General features: G+C 44.7%; 3 protein-coding genes across 3 annotated transcripts in view; 1 reads left to right on the top strand and 2 right to left on the bottom strand.

Annotated features, from left to right (window-relative positions):
• LOC128839457 (uncharacterized) overlaps nucleotides 1–1,985 on the top strand; it is a 59,317-nt gene extending 57,332 nt beyond the window's left edge. The window contains exon 8 of the mRNA XM_054032486.1: nucleotides 285–1,985. Within this exon, the coding sequence (XP_053888461.1) occupies nucleotides 285–410 (126 nt within the window). The 3' untranslated portion in view covers nucleotides 411–1,985. The remainder of the gene's footprint in view (nucleotides 1–284) is intronic.
• A 1,530-nt stretch (nucleotides 1,986–3,515) lies between these two features.
• On the bottom strand, nucleotides 3,516–11,388 carry ENAM (enamelin). The gene is given in 8 exon segments (XM_054032148.1): nucleotides 3,516–3,923; nucleotides 4,152–4,181; nucleotides 4,183–4,817; nucleotides 4,820–4,879; nucleotides 5,420–5,513; nucleotides 5,515–5,670; nucleotides 5,672–5,713; nucleotides 11,299–11,388. Coding segments are annotated over 8 exon segments (1,515 nt in total).
• A 299-nt stretch (nucleotides 11,389–11,687) lies between these two features.
• AMBN (ameloblastin) lies at nucleotides 11,688–19,019 on the bottom strand. The gene is given in 3 exon segments (XM_054032147.1): nucleotides 11,688–11,979; nucleotides 12,227–12,422; nucleotides 18,897–19,019. Coding segments are annotated over 3 exon segments (384 nt in total). The 5' UTR covers nucleotides 18,973–19,019; the 3' UTR covers nucleotides 11,688–11,867.
• Nucleotides 19,020–19,335: the final 316 nt, after the last annotated feature.

Here is a 19,335-nt window from a genome sequence, read left to right as displayed (position 1 = left end):
GGAAAGTGTGTGTAGAGTGACCAGGATAATGAAGCCCTGACCCTAACTGAGTATTGTTCCTACTGTAATTAATACTAGGATTACTACCTTCTCAAATAGCCTGCCCAGTGTGTAGAATCAGCATTGATTAGTAGAGGATCCTGGGGGTTGCTGTAATGAAATGTATGTGTTCGATCTGTTCAGGAGCTACTGTATGTGGACTTCTATGAGAAAAACATAACCGTGCTGTGACCATTAGACAGGGTCAAACAATAACCCTCGCCTCTCCTTTTATTTATCTGCAGATCCTGGCAATGTTGCAGATTTGGCTAAGGACCTGTCAGGAAGCCCCCCTTCCTCTCCTGCAAACTGCGCTGAGACTCAGCGGCAACACAGACATTTGCAATGAAGTGTTCTCCTTAAACTTCTGAAGCTCTCGTGTGGGCAGCGTGCAAATTAGAGACAAATGCACACGTTGCACTTCAAAGAGCCATTCTCCTTGGGAGAGCAAACATTGGTGCTCATTAATTGTAATGGGAAAGTGCATCTAAGGGTATGTCTTCACTACCGGCCGTATCGGCGGGTAGCAATCGATTTACCCGGGATCGATATATCGGGTCTCGTTAAGACGCGATATATCGATCCCCAAATGCGCTCACCGTCGACTCCGGAACTCCACCAGAGCGAGCGGCGGTAGCGCAGTCGACGGGGAGCCGCGGCCATTGATCCAGCACCGTCTGGACCCCAGGTAATTCGATCCAAGATACTTCGACTTCAGCTATGCTATTCGCATAGCTGAAGTTGCGTATCTTGGATCGATCCCCCCCCCCCCAGTGTAGACCAGCCCTAAATCTCTTAGCAACGGCTTTGAAAACTGAGCTGTAATTTTGCTATCTAGTGGACCGAGGCAGTGCCAGGCATACTCGCCCATTCAGATCCTGAGAGCCAGGTCATAGCATCTGTCCGTCATATCAGTAGCTGGAAATCCTAAATTGTTTTGATTTTTTTTGCAGTAGTTTTACTTTTCAACCTGTTGGATTGGGGGGAGGAAGCATGTTCCCTCAAAGACCTTATATCTTGGATCCTTCGCTATCTTTATGGCTTGTTTTGTGAAAGGCCCATTGCTGTGGGTATCTGGGCAGTTAGCATTTCTTTGGCATTCGTGTCAGAAAGAGTCGAGCGCCATCTGTTACCCCTCTGCTGCGAAGGACTAGATTACAGATCTCCTCAGTGGGTAAAGTGGCACCTTCCACTCCTGTTACAAACTTCTGTTACTTCTGTTGCATTTGCCCAGCTCTGCTCCTAATTAACTAATCGATCCTTTTCCTGCCCTTCCACGCTAGCTCCACTGAAGGAGAGAGGGTGAAATTCGCCCTGTGCAGTGGACCAGCACAAAGCTAACATAGGATTTAAGTGGTGCATAAGCTTGAGGGCTTTTAAGTGGGACTTAAAGGGGGTATAGTCCCATTCTGATCCTCTGCATATGAGTGAGTTTCACCCCGGATGTATAACAGTAGTGGTGTAAATTCATAGTAAAGCAAATGCCTTTTACAAACAGAAATAGGGAGTTTTATCTCCATCTTTCCAAACCATACTCGTTATTCTAGTATATATCTTTGTTATGGATTACTTGTTACAAGTGCATCAACTGCTCTCTTTCAAGAGAAAGTCTTTGTGTTGTATATCAATTGAAAAAACCACCAATGAAACTTTAACTGATTTTATTTCCAATTTGTTAGCTTCTGCAGCCACAGTGCCTATCCGTCAGGGCGCTAGAAAATCCATTCGTTTTCGAAAGCACCGATTGCACTGACGCACAGTATAACAAATGTAGCTGATATGCAAAGTTGCCAAATTTAACACGGGGTTAAGCATTGAATTGAAAAGGAATGCTGATTCCTAGCAGCAGACATACTTCTTAGCGTTTTTGTCTAAAAAACTGTTTGGGAATAGATAGTTCTGGCAGTAGGTTTATATAAATAAATCGCGTTGCAATATCTAGCTTATATAGTCAAACTCCAAATTCTGCTATGTTACTTTTCTAATTAAAAAAAATTCAACAATGCTGGCCTCAAACTCTGTAGAAACACTATTGGACGGTTCAGTGTTTGGGGATGTTACTGGAGTAGTTTTGACCTACTGTCTGGGTTGTTCTAAGGTAGAATTATTAGAAGGAGGTCAGTTGGCCATACAGATTTCCCCCCTAGACTGCCTGTTTCAAGCCAGCCCAGAGGTCTGCTCCCATGAATGCTTACCAAGCATTTCTATTCTGATCAGTGCCATGGTTTCAATAGTATCAGAAGGGTAGCCCTGTTAGTCTGGATCTGTAAAAAGCAACAGAGAGTCCTGTGGCACCTTTAAGACTAACAGATGTATTGGAGCATAAGCTTTCGTGGGTGAATTACATGCATCCGACGAAGTGGGCGTTCACCCACGAAAGCTCTTGCTCCAGTACATCTGTTAGTCTTAAAAGTGCCACAGGCCCCTCTGCTGGTTTCAATAGTACTGCTAGCTGTATTAAGCAATATTCTCAGTAGCAAGGGTCTGGCAGCTATCAGCATCTCATGTCTATTGGGTGGCTTATGTGAAAGTTATTCAATAGGTTTTAGGGGCCAGAAGGGACCACGGCAATTATCCTGCCTTCTGCACAACACCGACCTTGCTCTGTGGCCCTGATTAAGCAAACCATCTCCTCTCAGCCAAGCAGTCAAGCATATGAGTAACTTTAAACATGTGCATCAGTTCTATTGACTTTAAGGCAGTGCACTTACATGCGGTAAGTGCTTTGCTGAGTCAGGGTCTCTATTAGGGGATGCCATTGTGTAACACAATGAATGCTAAAGATTTGTTTCCAGGGAGACTGACAATATTTTATTTCTCTGCTCTCCTAAGGGTATTGTTCCCCTTTCAGATCCACACACTTCACCTCAGCACCGTTGGCATTTGGTGCAAGCACAGGAGGATCCGAGTCTCAGAGCTGAGAATTCACCCCATTTTGCTGAGAGGAGAATATGCTCATGTCAGATGGGTCTCTAAAGATAAAGAGTACATCCATTTCAAAGCCAGGGGCACCCTTGATGCAGAGCTGACATTGCTGTTGTTCCAAAAGCAATTGGTGAGAAGCACAAATCAGTTCTAAAGGGATAGGACATTATTAGATTTATACTAATGAAATTTTACACTTATTGAAAATTAGCAGACAAGAGCATGAATGAAAACTACACACACACACACACACTCTGCCCGTACATTTTAAAGGAGATTAAAGACAGTATCACTTTTATTGCAACATTAGCGCAAAGGTACATGCCAGTTTTATTTCTCTGATCTTAAAGGCCAATTTGCACTTGTTAGTTTTGCAATAGTGGACAGTCTGGTATCCTCGCCTCTGGATCATTTGTCACAGTTCCTGTTAGAGAACTGGAGGAAGAAGGATTGTCTTCTCCGCCTGAACTGATTTGCTCCGAAGAGTTGTGCAAGGACATTGGCTCCATCCCCGCTATTGCATTTCTAATTGGTGCTGCACCTGCTCCAGGCTAGGATCCGTGTCCTCTTGCTGCCCTAATGTGATTGCAGAGTAGAGCATATTCCTTTCCTGATCTGATGTTCCCTCTCCATTTTCTTGTGGAGTAGGTGCAGGCGGGGGAGGGTGAAGGAGGTTTTCCAAGCAGCAGGGAGCTGTTCCTGTGACTAATCTGAATACCAGCTGGGTATCAAACATGCCTGGCATGCTCTGAGTGACTACCTTCAGGATATTGTGCGCTTCCTCTTTATTCCCAAGAAGAGAATCTGATTGGGGGAAAGTCTAGCGGTGCTAACGGATATTCTTTTGGTGCTGGACAATTCCCCGTACAGCACAAATGGCCAGAGGAAGGATACGCTGCACTCCCTCTGTGATCTGCTAGGTTGCCATCTGGGACTGACACGGTGACGGGCTGGTGTCCCTGCTCCAGTGAATCAAACCCTCTCATCTGGACACCCCCGTACTTCGAGGCCACACCAGGCAGATGCTTTGGGTTCTCTCTCAACACGGCTGAGAAACTATTTCAGGACCCCAGGAATGTCTTTCCAAAGATCGCGATCTGCCTTGGTGAGAAAGAAGGCTCTGTAGCTGGGAATTATACGCCTAGACCCATGAATTGCCCAGGGATGTGCTCTCTCCTTCCAAATACATCACTTGAAAGAAATGGCATATTTCCTGTTTACTTTGGGAGGGAGGGACATGTCATCAGCTGGAAAATTCTCTTCAGGAGCCCAGGGGTTAATTTCATTATACGGTAAATCTCTCCCAAGGTTGGATCGATTGTCTGTAGGATAATGGAAATAGACCTGCTGCTCTGTTGGCTCATGCGGCATGTACTGTGGGTTTCCATGTTCGCCAGCTGGGCAGTCCTCAGGCAAGAGCTGCTCATGGCCCCATTTTCTTTGTCCAGGGTAAGACTCGTGCCCTAGCTGATCGAAGGGTTCGCTTTGATAATAGCGGCTTCCTTGCCTCTGACTTGAAGGAGAATCTGGCGGATACAAGGGGGTTCCCAGTTGCCCTCCTGGGCCGATGCCAGGAGAATTTTTTCTGTCATCCCAAAATCTGCCCCTAGAGTAAAGTGCATCTCCCCTTTGAGCATAGGAATAACGGTCAGGGTAGGAAATGCTCCTCCTGTGGCCCAACGAGGTACCTGATGGATACACGGAACCTTCGCACTGCCCCATTGTGCCTGCTTCAAAGACTGGGGCGTTTTGCTGGTGGTTCCACACCTCATCTTCTGGAGAGGGAAAACCTTCTCTTTCAGGATAGGACGGGTTAACTGCCTGTCTTTCCCAGTCACGGTGACTGGTTAACAGCTTCTTGTATCTAAAAAGACACCCTAAGGGGATGGCTGGCTTGTCAGCTGTTTCCCACAACCTGGAATTCAACCAGTACCTTCCCTTGGATAACAGAAGTTGTCAGTTTGCCCGAAGGTAGTAAAGCTGGGATCTGGAGAACTCCCTTCAGAAGGGAGGGTATTTGGCTTGTGACCGGTTTCGGTCTCACTGTAAGATGGTGCATTTCAGCACCAGGAAAAGGTATTTTCTCTCTCTGGTCAGAAGGCCTCTTTCCAGGCTGTTGGAAAACCTCTTCATGTCCCAATGGAGGTTAGTGATGGGTATCTCTAGAGGTTTCCTCTTCTACTGGTTGGATGTAGGAATTGTCTTCATACCCTGGAGCTTTCCGGTATACTGAGTTTTCTGGGGGACCCTGAGGAGTGAACGTGTTTGTTCCTGGCACCTCCTTGTTCTGGGGGATTCTCTATCTCTGAGAATACTATCTGTGACGGGATGGATCATGCCCAGAATTTGTTTCCTGCCTGAAGGAAAGCCCTGAACAACCCTTAGGACTGGGACCTGCTCGGTTAGGCCCACTCTGTGGTGTTCTGTCCCATTCTGGCTGCCTGTGCCCTAAGACTCTCAGTGGTTGGATTGCTCTTGGGATTCTGGGAATTGATCCCATTCCCTGTTGTACTGATGCCAATGTGGGTGACATTCCCGCCCTGATCCCCATCCTTGGCTTAGAGCGTTGGCGGTGGTTGAGTTAATGGCAGGCCTGGTGGAATTAGCAGATGGATTGGTTGCAGGGCTCTCTGCTTTGGGCGATTCTTTCTCTGTTTTGGGTGGATTATATTCTCATTTGCATATGTCTTTGGAGTAATATGGGGTATCTGTTGCTGAGCCCCTGAGAAAAGTGTCTGAAATAAGGGTTCTTGGGGAAGAAAAGGACAATTAATCATTGTATTGCGCCGGTGCCTGGAGCCGCCCCTGGAACTCCCACCAGTTGCTTTAGAGGCACGCCAGGGGAGGGGCCATAGATCTGCATTCACATAGCCGCTGTATCGATAGTGTGTGGTTTGTACAAACAGCGCCGGAGGCTGTAGCTATTAATCTAGGCTGTAGGGGCAGGTAAGGAGGGGCTGTGTCAGCCTGAACCCGGATTCTGGATGGGAGGAGGGGTTGAGCTGCAGCTACCCACACCCCAACACATCTGGGTACGTCTTCACTACCTGCCGTATCGGCGGGTAGTGATCGATTTATCGGGGATCGATATATCGCGTCTCGTTAAGACGCGATATGTCGATACCCGAACGCGCTCCCCGTCAACTCCAGAACTCCACCAGAGTGAGCGGCGGTAGCGGAGTCGACGGGGGATCCGCGGCCGTCAATCCTGCGCCATGTGGACCCCAGGTAAGTCTATCTAAGATACTTCGACTTCAGCTACGCTATTCACGTAGCTGAAGTTGCGTATCTTAGATCGATCCCACCCTCCCCCCAGTGTAGACCAGCCCACAGAGTCTGTACTGTCCAGCTTTATAGGTGGGAGCAATTGGCTTATAGGATGGAGCACACATCACACACAACAGATAGGGTGTGCAAACGGGGCTGCAGTCCCTTGCTTGCTTTCGTATTTCCTGCCTTACATTTATTTTAACAGTGCAGCCGTCCTCTTCCACTAACACACTTGTGTGCCGTTTCTATGAATGACTGAGCCACGTTGCTGAACCTTCAAACCTCTGCACTGACTTCAGTGGGAGTCCTCCCCACCAGATCCCATTGAAGGATCCAAGAGATAGGCCCTGATCACACAGAGAATGGGCAACGGGATTGGAATGGGCGACAGGGGATAGATCACTTGATGATTGCCTATTCTGGTCATTCCCTCCTGGGCACCTGGCATTGGCCACTGTCGGAAGGCAGGACACTGGGCTAGATGGACCTTTGGTCTGACCCAGTGTGTCCGTTCTCATGTTCAGAGGCAGAGGGCTAGGCACAGTTTGCCTCCTGCCGTGGTCAATAGCAGGACTGGGGCTGTATAGTTTGCACAGGGCCCCTTTGGAAGGTGGGAGCTCAGCATAAGACACTGTTATTTTTAGTTTGGGCAGTGCTTGTTGATCAGATGTGCATGATGATATAGTGACCTAGAAGTTTTTTCCCTCCTTCAGATCTTCGGCTTTATCACTGGCCCAGTTCTAGTCTCCCCTTTTCCCAAGCTGACAAAATGTATAGAGGCACTGTTTTGCTGTTGGGTTTTTCCAGCTCATTCCTACAGGATTGGGGTAAACGTAACAAGCCAACAGAATCGCTCCGTTTTAAAATGCAGTGAAACATAGGCCAGGGGAGTTGCCGAGCCTGCCCAGAATAGCCGTATTAGCTTTAAGAGGCAGCGCCATTAGTTTAGGTGCTAAAGGTTGCTTCAGTGACAGAGGGTTTAGTGTGCCTGGTTACCCTTTTAAAGAAAAATACCTGAGAAAACATCATGGCTTGAAAGGATAGTTACTGTTCCCCATCCTTCACACCAGTCCCATTCTGATCCCTCTTTTTCGTCTTCTGCCTTTCCCTCGGTCCGTTCTCCTCATTTCCTGCTCTTCCCTTCACTAGCGCATGCAATGAGAGTAGTGTTGTGCCACCTCTTGTGATTTTTATCAGGAGTCTCGTAATATTTCTTTTTTTTTCCTGAAAGCCCCAGCTCCTGGAGTCAGGTGACTACATGAGTCTGTCAGGTTTCAGTTAAAATAAAATTGTGTTCCCAGCCCTCACGGTTGGATAGAAAAGCTAGAACCAAAGTACATTAAAAAGAACCACATAGGTGTAACAAGAGCCAATGGCTGGAAACTGAAGCGAGACAAATTCAGACTGGAAATCAGGTGCAGATTTTTAACAGGGAGGGTAATTAACCATTTACCAGGATTGCGGTGGATTGTCCGTCTCCAGCAATTTATAAATTAGATCAGATGTTTTTCTAAAAGCTATTCTTGTTGGAAGTAGAGCATGAATTCAGGGGAGTTCTGTGGCTTTTGTTTTGCAGATCAGAATAAACTATCGTAATTGTTCCCTGTGACTTTATAATCTATGGATGCTAAAATGACTCTTTCACTTATTTAATAGGGAAGAATAATTCTCACGAATGCAGGAATGGCTTGATGAGATTCTGTCCTGTGTTTATTCAAGAGGTCGGACTAGATTGGCACAGTGGCTAGTAAATGTATGCCTTCTTTCAAGCTGAAAGGAATGCAAATTTAGGCATTTTTCATATATTTTATTTAGGCAAATTCTTCATACAGCCTACGTGCCATTGGGCCAACTATGTGGCAAGAGCAGTGGTAGTGCAGTATTATTCCATTTGTGCAACTGTTCAGGGCACTTCTGGTGACACACGGTACACTCGGCAGTATATGCAGCTTTATACATTGGGTATGTAGCTAATCCACAAAGTAACCCTGTGCCTGTGCCCCTGCCCCACTCAGTTCCCTTTGTGTTTCTCCGGTGGGCTGGAGACAGGGGCGGTTCTATGTTTTTTGCCGCCCCAAGCAGGGCAGTCAAGCGGGCTCCGGCGGCATGCCTGCGGGCGGTCCACCGTCACGCGGATTCGTCGGCGTTTCTGCAGGTGGACCCAGCCCTGAGCTCCCTCCCACACACCAAACCCCTCGGCCCCACACCCAGCACACATCATGTCCATAATTCATTCCACACATGGAAATAAAAAATTAGAGGGAACACTACGGGGAGCCCCATATTTAGAATCATAGAATCATTAGGACTGGAGGAACCTCGAGAGGTCATCTAGTCCAGCTCCCTGCCCTCATGGCAGGTTTAAGTATTATCTAGCTAGACCATCCCTGACAGGGGTTTGTCTAACCTACTCTCAAAAAATCTCCACTGATGGAGATTCCACAACCTCCCTAGGCAATTTATTCAAGTGCTTAACCACACTGAGAGTTAGGAAGTTTCCCCTAATGTCCAACCTAAACCTTCCTTGCTGCAATTTAAGCCCATTGCTTCTTATCCTGTCCTCAGAGGTTAAGAACAACAATTTTTCTCCCTCCTCCTTGTAACAACCTTTTACGTACTTTAAAACGGTTATCATGTCCCCTCTCAGTCTTCTCTTTTCCAGACTAAACAAACACAATTTTTTTTCAATCTTCCCTGTAGGTCATGTTTTCTACACCTTTAATTATTTTTGTTGCTCTTCTCTGGACTCGTTCCAATTTGTCAATGTCCTTTCAGGACTGGACAAAATACTCCAGTTGAGGCCTAATCAGCAGAGTAGAGCAGAAGAATTACTTCTCATGTCTTGCCTACAACACTCCTGCTAATACATCCCAGAATGATGTTTGTTTGTTTTTCAACTTTTTTTTTGCTTTTTTATTGACTCATATTTAGCTTGTGGTCCACTATGACCCCTTTCAGCATACTCCTTCCTAGGCAGTCATTTCAATTTTGTATGAGTGCAAGTGATTGTTCCTTCCTAAGTAGAGTACTTTTAATTTGTCCTTCTTGAATGTCATCCTATTTGCTTCAGACTATTTCTCCAGTTTCTCCAGATCATTTTTAATTTTAATCCTATCCTCCAAAGCACTTATAATCCCTCCTAGCTTGGTATCGTACGCAAACTTTATAAGTGCACGCTAGGTCCTGTCTAAATTATTGAGGAAGATATTGAACAGAATTGGACCCTGATCCCTGCAGGACCCCACTCATTACGTCCTTCCAGCATGACTGATAAATACTCTGTGGGAATGGTAGTACAACCAGTTATGTATCCATCTTATAGTAGCTGCATTTAGGTTGCATTTCCCTAATTTGTTTATGAGATGGTCATGCGAGACAGTATCAAAAGCCTTATTAAAGTCAAGATATACCACGTCTTCCACTTTCCCCCATCCGCAAGGCTTGTTACCCTGTCAAAGAAAACCATGCTGACTGTTACTTATCACCTTAGTATCTTCTAGATGTTTGCAAATTGGTTGCTTACTTTCTTTCTGGGTAGCCCTAAAAGACTTTTGTGAAACTGCAAGATTTCTACATCTCTACTACGTTTTGAAATTATAGACTGACTCGACTGAACATATATTTTTATTTGCTTTAACGTCTCAATATCTCTCATTCCTTTTTCCTAGCTAATAAACCTTTAGCTAGATTACTATAGAATTGGCTACCAGCATTGTCTTCACATTGAAGAAGAGGGTGGATTTAAATAAGTACATAAGAACATATGAATGGCCCCACTGGATCAGATCAACGGTCCATCTAGCCCAGTATCCTGTCTCCCAACAGTGACCAGTGCCAGGTGCCCCAGAGGGAATGAACAGAACAGGTAATCATCAAGTGATCCATCTCCTGTCGCTCATTCCCAGCTTCTGGCAAAAATTTTATGAGCTTATGCAATGCAGATTTTTCTATACAGTGCAAGAAAGTATTAGTTGGGGTTTATCTTCCAAAAGGGGTGTCACGTGAGTGCTGCGGGGATCCGCTCACAGAGAGCTGACTTTGCTTTGTGTCTGCAGCGGGCTGTGGCCCTACATACGTTTGCGCTGCAAGAGGCAGGCGAGCATAATTCAGCAGGAGCAGCTCAGTGACATCCCAGTACATTAGGTGGCATCCCAGAAGGGGGTGGTCTAAACGATAACAAAGTAGACTTGGGTCTTGCAAATTTGTGTCTATTTTGTCCGACTGTCTCAGTTGAAGGCAAAAAGGAAATTGGAAATGCCGAAACGGTTCATTTCAATATTTCTGAAGCAAAACATCTAGAATGCTTCATTTGACCCAAAGTGAATTTTTTTTCTGACTTCTCAGTTTGCCAGAAATACTGAAAAAATTCATTTTTAAGTTGACCCAAAAGGACCGTTTTTCAGCACAGCCAGCGAATTAAAAAAAACCCAGTACTTTTGTGCACCTCTAATCCAAAACACTTATCTTGCTGACCTTCCCCATGCCTGTGCCTAATGGAATGATCATGGGGGACAGAAATTGGTTTCTCTTTGAGAAAGGGGAGCGTGGCAGCAATAAAAATATGCCTCTCAGAAGGTGCCCTAGAATGCTAGGGCTGACTTTGTGTCCTAGCCGTTTCAGCCCTTTCTGAGGCTGGGCTGAGCTGGATAGCGTTCACTCCGGCATGGGTAGAAAGTCTGAGGGGTTTGGGTGGGAGTGGGGAAGGACAAATGACTTTTTAGGGGGCTTGGATGGATTTGGTGGAATCTGAGGGGTAGGGAAAGCGCATTAATATATCACATGTATGTATCGCTGACTGAGGCAGACCAGTTTGCAGCAAGTCTTTTGTTCAAAATGTGAGAGTGCATCCCCGAGGGAACTGCTCTCAGATTGAAGCTCTCTTTTGATCTAATCGGGAGAGGGGCACCTTTTACTGTTGAAAGCATCAGTTCTACATTTTGGATTTACCTGAGCGCCCCCCAACCCCATGTTCCTTTTTCTACAATGAGGGCTGGCATCTCCTTCTCCTCAGGATTGTATCCATGTTCTCTCCCACTGCCCTGTACCCATTGCGCTTGTCTTTACCCTTTTTGTCTCACTGTCATCATCCTCCTGCATTTGCTTGTCTTGTCGCTTTACCAACCTAGGCACAGCCACCATGTGCCGGGGCATCATGGGGCGAGACAGTCACTGCTGGAGATGCTCCGTGCAATGAGCATGCTGATTAGGTGGGCACAGATCACTGCCTCTGGGAACTTTATTTGAATGGCTAAGCTGTGTAATGATTCTGTTGGCACGGTGCTGTCCCCCAGTACAATATCCAGCCATGGGGTAGGTAACAGCTGTCAATATGTAAATACCAGTAGAGCTGGGGCCCAGACAATGGTTACCCCCCACACACACACATTGTTTGACTCGGATGTCAGAAAGGTTTTGACTCTCCAGTTCTTGACACAGCCTGCCCTCAAGAGGTGCTGGCAGCCGGGGGTGAGGGATTAAAGTTCAAACTGGGGACATCCCTGGAGTCATTTTACAATTTCTTTGATTAGCCTATTTAATACTCTGTTGCTCACTCCATAGTAGATGTTTTTGCCAGTGCATCAGGCATAGCAAATACTTGAACAATAATGGAGTGGTGTGTTTCTTCAATACACTCAGGGCTCTTGGAAATGCCAGGCATCTTGCATGAACTGTGGCTGTTTGGCCTTGTTCCCTGCCTTGCACAGATATTGGGCATCAGGGGGCATGGTTGGATTCACAGCAGCTCTCACCACCAAAGGGCATGAAGCTATCAATGAGAGCTTGAGTTATTTCAGGGGCGGCAGCAGGGAAGAGCCTCTGCTCTGAGAGGCAGGTTCATCACCCGGGCTTGGCAAATTATTGTTGCCTTCTAGGCCCACTGGAGTCTTCTCTGGAAGGGGATTCCAGCAATTCCAGGACCTGATGGATTAATTCCGGGAAGAGACTCCAGGAAGGAACTCCAGGGGAGCCTGCTTGGGGAACAAAGATCAACCCTCCTTGGGCTGCTGGCTAATCATCCTCAACAGTAAAATCTCCCTGAAGGGCTGGGTTTTGCTGCAATCCCCTGAATCCAGTGTCCATGCCTACAAAACGAGGAGCCTCTCTGTATAGCCCATGTTGTTCCACCACATCAGGGTTAGTCCGACTTGCTCCAGCGGTGCGGAAAGCAGCTCTGTTTGGACAAAAGCCTCACTATCTGTGTGGATTTCATGCAAGTAGTGAAATCTGCTGGCTTGACAGCCCTCTAGTTACAGAGCAGGCAGAAGCAATAGAACCTTTCTCACGCAGTAACATGGATACCTATCGGTCTCTCGTCTCGCGCCTAATTCTTGTTAATAAAAGAAAACGTTTGGTATGGGAAAGTAGCATTTTCCATCTTCCTATACTTCTAGTCAGATCTGTTTATAGATTTTTGCTCCATTTTCCTTTAAAAACAAACCAACACCAAAATACTACTTTTGCTCTTGAAGGATATTAAACTTCTAGTCAGGGTTTTCAGGGCATCATATCTGTTTTGTCCAAGGGTGAAAGTAACTTTAGCGACTCACCGGCATGCAGGGCCGGGGTCATGAGGATGAGGCAGGGCCTCAGCCGGAAGAGACAGGGCCTTTAAACCCCTGGGATCTTTAATACGAGACCCATGGTCGCGATGGCTGCGGCGGCCTTTTAAAATGCTGCTGGAGCCCTGCGGCTCCCGGCCGTTGCCGCTACCCCGAGGCTCCAGCAGCGGAGCTCTGGCGGCAATTTAATGGGCCGGGGTTCCAGCCACTGCCAGGGCCCTTTTAAATTGCCAGCCTGGGGAAGATGCCAGACTGGCTTACTTTCACCTCCGGTTTTGTCATTGATCAGACACCAGCGTCCAGATCGTCAATGGTGCTTAAATTCCCTTTGAAATCAATGGGAAATCAACCTTTGAGGATCTGGGCCTTAAAACCTACATTTACTTTAAGGCCCCTTTATACTGCTCAGGTGTGTAAAGTGGCTGTAAATGACATATAAATTGTAATAATTTAAGTTGTGTAAAGTAAGCGAGACTTACTCTGGCAGTGCAAGCTTTTTGGCACAAGGATTTTAGAGCTTTTGCTTAATACTGGATTAAAAAGACAGGTGGGAAAATGTGTACCTATTGCCCCGAAATACACATCAATACATCTTCAAAATCCCAGATCATTTGCGAGACGTGTGGTGTTCAATCTGTTAAGCGATCATAAGCTATAATAGTTATGGAGATGAGCTCTGTATTAAAAGATTAGGAGGAAGACTGTGGTGTCTGTTAGTGGTCATAGATTTATCAATGCAAACCCGTTTTTATCATGGAGCCAATCCATGAAATGACCTACTACCTGCATTTCTTCTGAGCTTCCTAAGTGGGGGACCCTACAGGAAACACATCAAAGCATGGCTCAGTCTACACCAGTGCACATAGTACGCTGCTGTTTTTAAAACAGCTCAGCTCTTCAAAAGCGGCATAAGGGCGCTGAATGCCCAGTTGCCATTAAATATTAGGGGGAATTGGGGATCGAGATCACTTTAATGGCTTTGAAATGTGTTTCAACTGTAGTACTTCCATTAATATTTTTCTCGAATTGGGGAAAAAAGAGAGACTTACTCCTTGTTTTGCTCTATAGGGCACATAATACAACCCAGGGTAAAGCTAGGCATAAAAGGAAGCAATCGTTTAAAAATAGTATTGTACTTTATGAAAAAAACGTTAAAATCAGACAGATCTACAAGAGCATAGAATGAATTGTGGGGTGGAAATGGGAAGAAACTTCCTGGTGGTTGTTCCATTGGGTCTTGCTGAGCTTCTTGATGTACAATTGGGTACATCTTTACCAAAAGAAAAAAGGCAAACAATATCGCAGTGCAACACAAGACAAAATGGTAGATAACACAATTGCTCTGATAAATGCAAGAAAGCTACACAAAGAATGACAAACGTCTCGTAGATATCTTAGTAACAAACAAACATTCAAACTCGTCTAGCAAAACAGAAGGGAATGTATGTCCTTCATTGAAAATGGTATTTTGCACACGCTCGTTTGAATGTATGTTTTGCTGTTAGAGATATAGGACAGAAAGAGGCAGCTCTTCGCTGGTCATAGCTCCCAAACGGCAGTATGGCAATTTAAACCAGTTAAGGCTCTGCCTCTACATAGATAATTGGTTCAGAGATAATCATGTTCTGGTTAACAGGAAATATATAAAATAAAAATCTATACTTACGGCCTGAACCGGTTGCTAGGAATACTCTAGTGCTGGTAATTGCACTAGAATAGTACAAAAATTGCACAGACCTTAAATGCAAAGATTTAATAAGGACTGAACTAAGGTGACAAAGGCAATGAAGAAAGGTTTCACTATACAATACACCAGCCAAATAAGTTTGGCCTGGCTAGAGAACCTCTGCCTATAGAGATAGGAGTTTTGCCTCCTGACCTTCCTCCACACTCTGAGCGTCTGTTATCTTGTATTCCTTTATTCCCTGAAATAACAGCATTTCCAGAATTATATCCTTGGAAGGGATCAGACTGTGCTGTGACGTAATTATCACAAGTACTGCCCTCTGGAGGCAAAAACCTCTGACTTTTGGAGAAACAGGCATTTCAGTCTGGCCCTTCTCCAATTTACAGGCTGCCACCTGAGCCGGTGTAAATCAGCATGATCTGCAAAAGTCAATGGCGCCACACTGAAGTACAGTGGCTGAGAATCTGGCCATGTTACATTCATAGACACACGTTTCTCCCCAAAGTTGAATGACTGTAAAATGTGTTAATTGGGCTATGTAGACGAGCAATTCAAGTCTTTGGCCAGCGAAGAACGGGACTGGCACCTTTGTATGAGGTCACGCCCATGGATTCCTCCTGTATGTGCATTTACCCCTCATGCCCAACCTGCCTACTTCATCTCTCCCAACATAGGCACATAACTAGTAGCCTGATTTTCAGTGGTACTCAGTCTCCAACTGCTCCCTGTACAGTAGGAAATAAATATTGACTGGTTTCATTTTATGTAGGTACATCCTGTGACGTTGCCCGCAATATGTTTATGGAAATAGGCTTATGAGTGTGAATATAATGTTACTGGGATATGCTTTATGCAAAAGGTTTCTTGTAAGGTTTCATGATAAAGCCTATAATTTACTGAGTGTGCTCATCCTATTTGTAAAATGTATCAGTCTTGTATCTAAAGCTAGAAATATAAAGTATTACTCTGAAGTCCTATTGTAATTATGCAACGTGTGGGCCATTAATGATGGCTTGGAATCTTGATGGCTCTCATTGACCAAGACAATTGGTTGTAAATGGCTCTGTTTACATGTAAGACTTCCTGTGTTCCTGTAAGTCAGGCCGGGAAGAATGGAGGCTTGGTGGAATCTCACAGGACATGTGACCATGTCAACTGGTACTGGAATCCAGCTTAAACCTGGTGCTTTTCCATTTAGAAGGAGGAATGGGGACCCAGAGAGACAAAAGATTCCCGCCTTGTGCCAAAGCTGTAAAAAGGGGTGGAACAGAACAAAGGGGGCTGCAGTCATGAGAAAACCCCTAATTACCACCTGAACTGGAACTAACAAGGTCTGTACCAGGGTAAAAGACTGTGCCCAGACTAAGGAGGAGTATAGGCTGTGAAAGAAGCTTATTGGATCATCTCTGATGGTGAGATTTACCTGTATACAGTTTCTTAATATAGTAGGCTTAGACTTGCGTGTTTTGTTTTATTTTGATTCGTAACTTACTTTCTTCTGTTATTACTTAAAATCACTTTAATCCTACTTGCTATACTTAATGAAATCACTTTTATTTATTAATAAACCCAGAATAAGTGATTAATACCTGGGGGAGCAAACAGACATATATATCGCTATCAGTTTAAGAGAGGCTGGATAATTTATTAGTTTACCCTATATAAGCTTTATACAGAGTGAAACAAATTTATTTGGGGTTTGAATCCCATTGGAAATCGGGTGTCTTGATTCTGAAGATAGGTCACCTGCTGAGTAGTTTTTAATTAAAGTCTGCAGCTCTGGGGGCGTGGACCAGACCTGGGTCTGTGTTGCAGCAGGCTAGCCTGTCTGGCTCAACAAGGCAGGGTTCTGGAGTCCCAAGCTGGCAGGGAAAACTGGCTCAGAAGTAATTTCAGCACATCAGGTGACAGTCCCAAGGGGAATCTTACTGAACCCATCTCTCCTCTCCCTCCCTGTTGCTTCTGGATTCCCCACCTTCGTGTTGATTACTGGGGTCCCAAGCTGTCAGTGGAAAATGGGCTCAGAGGTAATTCCACCACGTTAGGTGACAGGCTCAAGGGGGGGGTCTCTGTGACCGAACCCGGCACACATCCAAATTATTAAATACCTTACCCAAAGCCTACTGAGGTCAATGGGAAGACTCCAGTTGAATTCAATGGGCTTTGGATCAGACATAGATGCATATGAAAATAGCGTATTGTTGTCTGCAAGCAAGAACCAGCTGGCAGTTCGCCTTGTTGCAGTGATGGCTGTCCCTGCTGGACCTGTTTGCTGCACTTCATTACGCGGCCTTGCCTTGCAGGCATCTGAGTTGGTTGTGGGAAAGGATATTGAAGTTGTTTCAGTTGAAGAGCCATCTTCTGTAATAGCGGAGGTGAAGGGTGCACAGGCCAGGCCGATTCATAGTATTGCAGAGAGACAGAAGGAGGCGTAGCCATGTTGGGAGGAACGAGGTGGTGTTAATAAATGTTGTCACAGATGGAGCATTCTTCTAAATCAAGAGCATATGAAAAAATGAGAGATCAGCAATGCTGCCTGGAGTCATGTTAAGAAGTCTCTCAAGGTCGTTGATTGCATTTCTCCATGTTTATAGCAGTGGTCCTCAGCTTTTCCATACTGTGCTCCTTTATTACAGCAGAATAAAACGTTGGGACGCTCTTGCCATAGATTTCAGGATCCCACTCTCATCTAGCCATGGAGAAAAGGTATGGTCACATGCCCATAAATGAACAACCTATGGTTTATAACATTGAATTGTCCTACACTTAATCTGTATTAATTACTCCAATCCCTACTCCGATGCATCATTACAATGCAGACTTTAAAGATTTGGTCCTGTGTCAGCACAGGGGGTTAGACTAGATGGCCTGTCAAGCTCCCTTCCAGAGTCTATGTGATAACACACTGTCAAATAATGTGACAGAATGTAATCGCGGTTTCCTACAATCTTAGATTCACATTTATATATGAGTAGGGTTGGAAGGATTAGACTTTTGTCAGTAAATGTCGATTTCACTTCAGACAGGATAAAATAAATATTTCCATAGATGATAATTGGTATTTACAGATAGGCAAAGTAAGAAAAATGCTGCTTGGGAACTTATAGTTTGATTTAAGTACACTTACTTTGTATATGTTGATGTGATGTTGGCAATTTATGTTTTAATGGTTATAAAGCTTTAACTTTTTGAGTCTCACATCTACAGTTATTAAATAATTATCTGAGCCCCCATTGTCTCCCCCCCACACACAATTTCCCACAACTGTTCAAATTTAAATTGCTAAAAATTGAAAAAATACTTAAAATAAACATAGATATCATGCATCAAAATGATTTTAAAAAAATCGAATTCGGCCAAGCCTATATATAAGATAAACTGTGAACACATAATAGCAGAGTCAGAACTGTGTGTTCAGGCTTCAATTTCCCATTTCCTGATTTGGACTGTTTAATTCTGCCTCCTTAACACTGAGTTCACATATTATCATGTTTTACAATTAAACTGAAAAGAAAAATCCTTGTTTCTCTATAAAAAGCCTTATTCATTTGAGGTATTTCTGTGCCTCCCGATCATCATAGTATGTGAGCACCTCATAATCTTTAATATATTTAGCCTCACACCTCCCCGCTGAGGCAGGGCAATGCTATTATCCCCATTGTACAGATGGGAAACTGAGGCACAGAGCAGCTAAGTGACTTGGCGAAGGGTCTACAGGGAATTGACCCTGAGTGCCCTGAGTCCGAGACTAGGGACTGGACTAACCACTAACTCTAGCTACTGGCCATTCCTTCCCCTCCAATATCTTCTGGGTCTTTCGAAGGTGCTCAGAGAAGTTTTGTGTCCAGTTCAACGGGATTTAGTCACCTATGCTTATCAAACTGCGCCTTCGTAGTCTGTTTCCGCTGGGTGAATTAGTGACATTCATTGGAACACAGGGCACTTTTAGTCCCTTACATTCGTCCAGGAGTGACTCATTTTCGATGCTTGAAAGTAAGGCACAAACCCATAATGTACCTAACCTTCCTGAGCCCTAGTTGAGTCACTGAGTGCAGTTTCTGAAAGACGTGTTCTTGGACAGCTGGAGAATCTGGCAGTGAAAAGCATTTTTGTGGACGTAAATTAGAATAGTCACATGCAAGGGTCTTTAGTACAATAATGGGAAAGCATATCTCTCAAGGTTTAAACTAACCGTTCCAGCCTACTGAGAGTACAGCTACGAACAAACAGAAGAGCGCTATTAAAGCCTTCCTGCATAGATTATGTGTTTCTCACCTAGGTTTGGGAAGGCATTAGACACACACAAATAGATTAGGGAGGAGTCCAATTTATTTTGCAGTTAGGAGTAATCCTATGAATTTATATAGTGGCAAGATTGTTTGTTTGATATCTTATGGTAATGAACAACTTCTAGTTTGATAGACAGCTATGACTTACTGGCAGAGCAAAACCTGTGTCTAGGTAGCATAAAATCAGCATCCAGTCATTCATATGTCAGAGATCTCTCTGGAACAGAAATATTTTGGGAGAATTGCCGATTAGTTTTATCTCCTGGAAATTAAAAACGTTTGTGTCGTGGAAGGTACAGATTAATCCAATGATTTTCTCCTTACTGTGAAAACCTGTAGCTAGCTAAATAAACCAGAGTTCTATCTACACTCATGGTACTCATTTTCCTAACGATGTACCTTTAAAAACGAAGGATCTGATTTTTTTTACTTTAGCTGGTGAATAGTAGACATGCAGTCACACAAATTTTAATATCCCCAAAGGACGGGTAATCACTGATATTCAGGCCCAAGCTGAGGAAAATTTTGCTACCAGCAGAAGCTGGTTTGGGCTAGCTTAGTACCC

This window comes from Malaclemys terrapin, chromosome 6 (genome assembly GCF_027887155.1).
Source record: "Malaclemys terrapin pileata isolate rMalTer1 chromosome 6, rMalTer1.hap1, whole genome shotgun sequence".
NCBI lineage: Eukaryota > Metazoa > Chordata > Testudines > Emydidae > Malaclemys > Malaclemys terrapin.
This window is presented reverse-complemented; position numbering and strand designations above follow the sequence as displayed.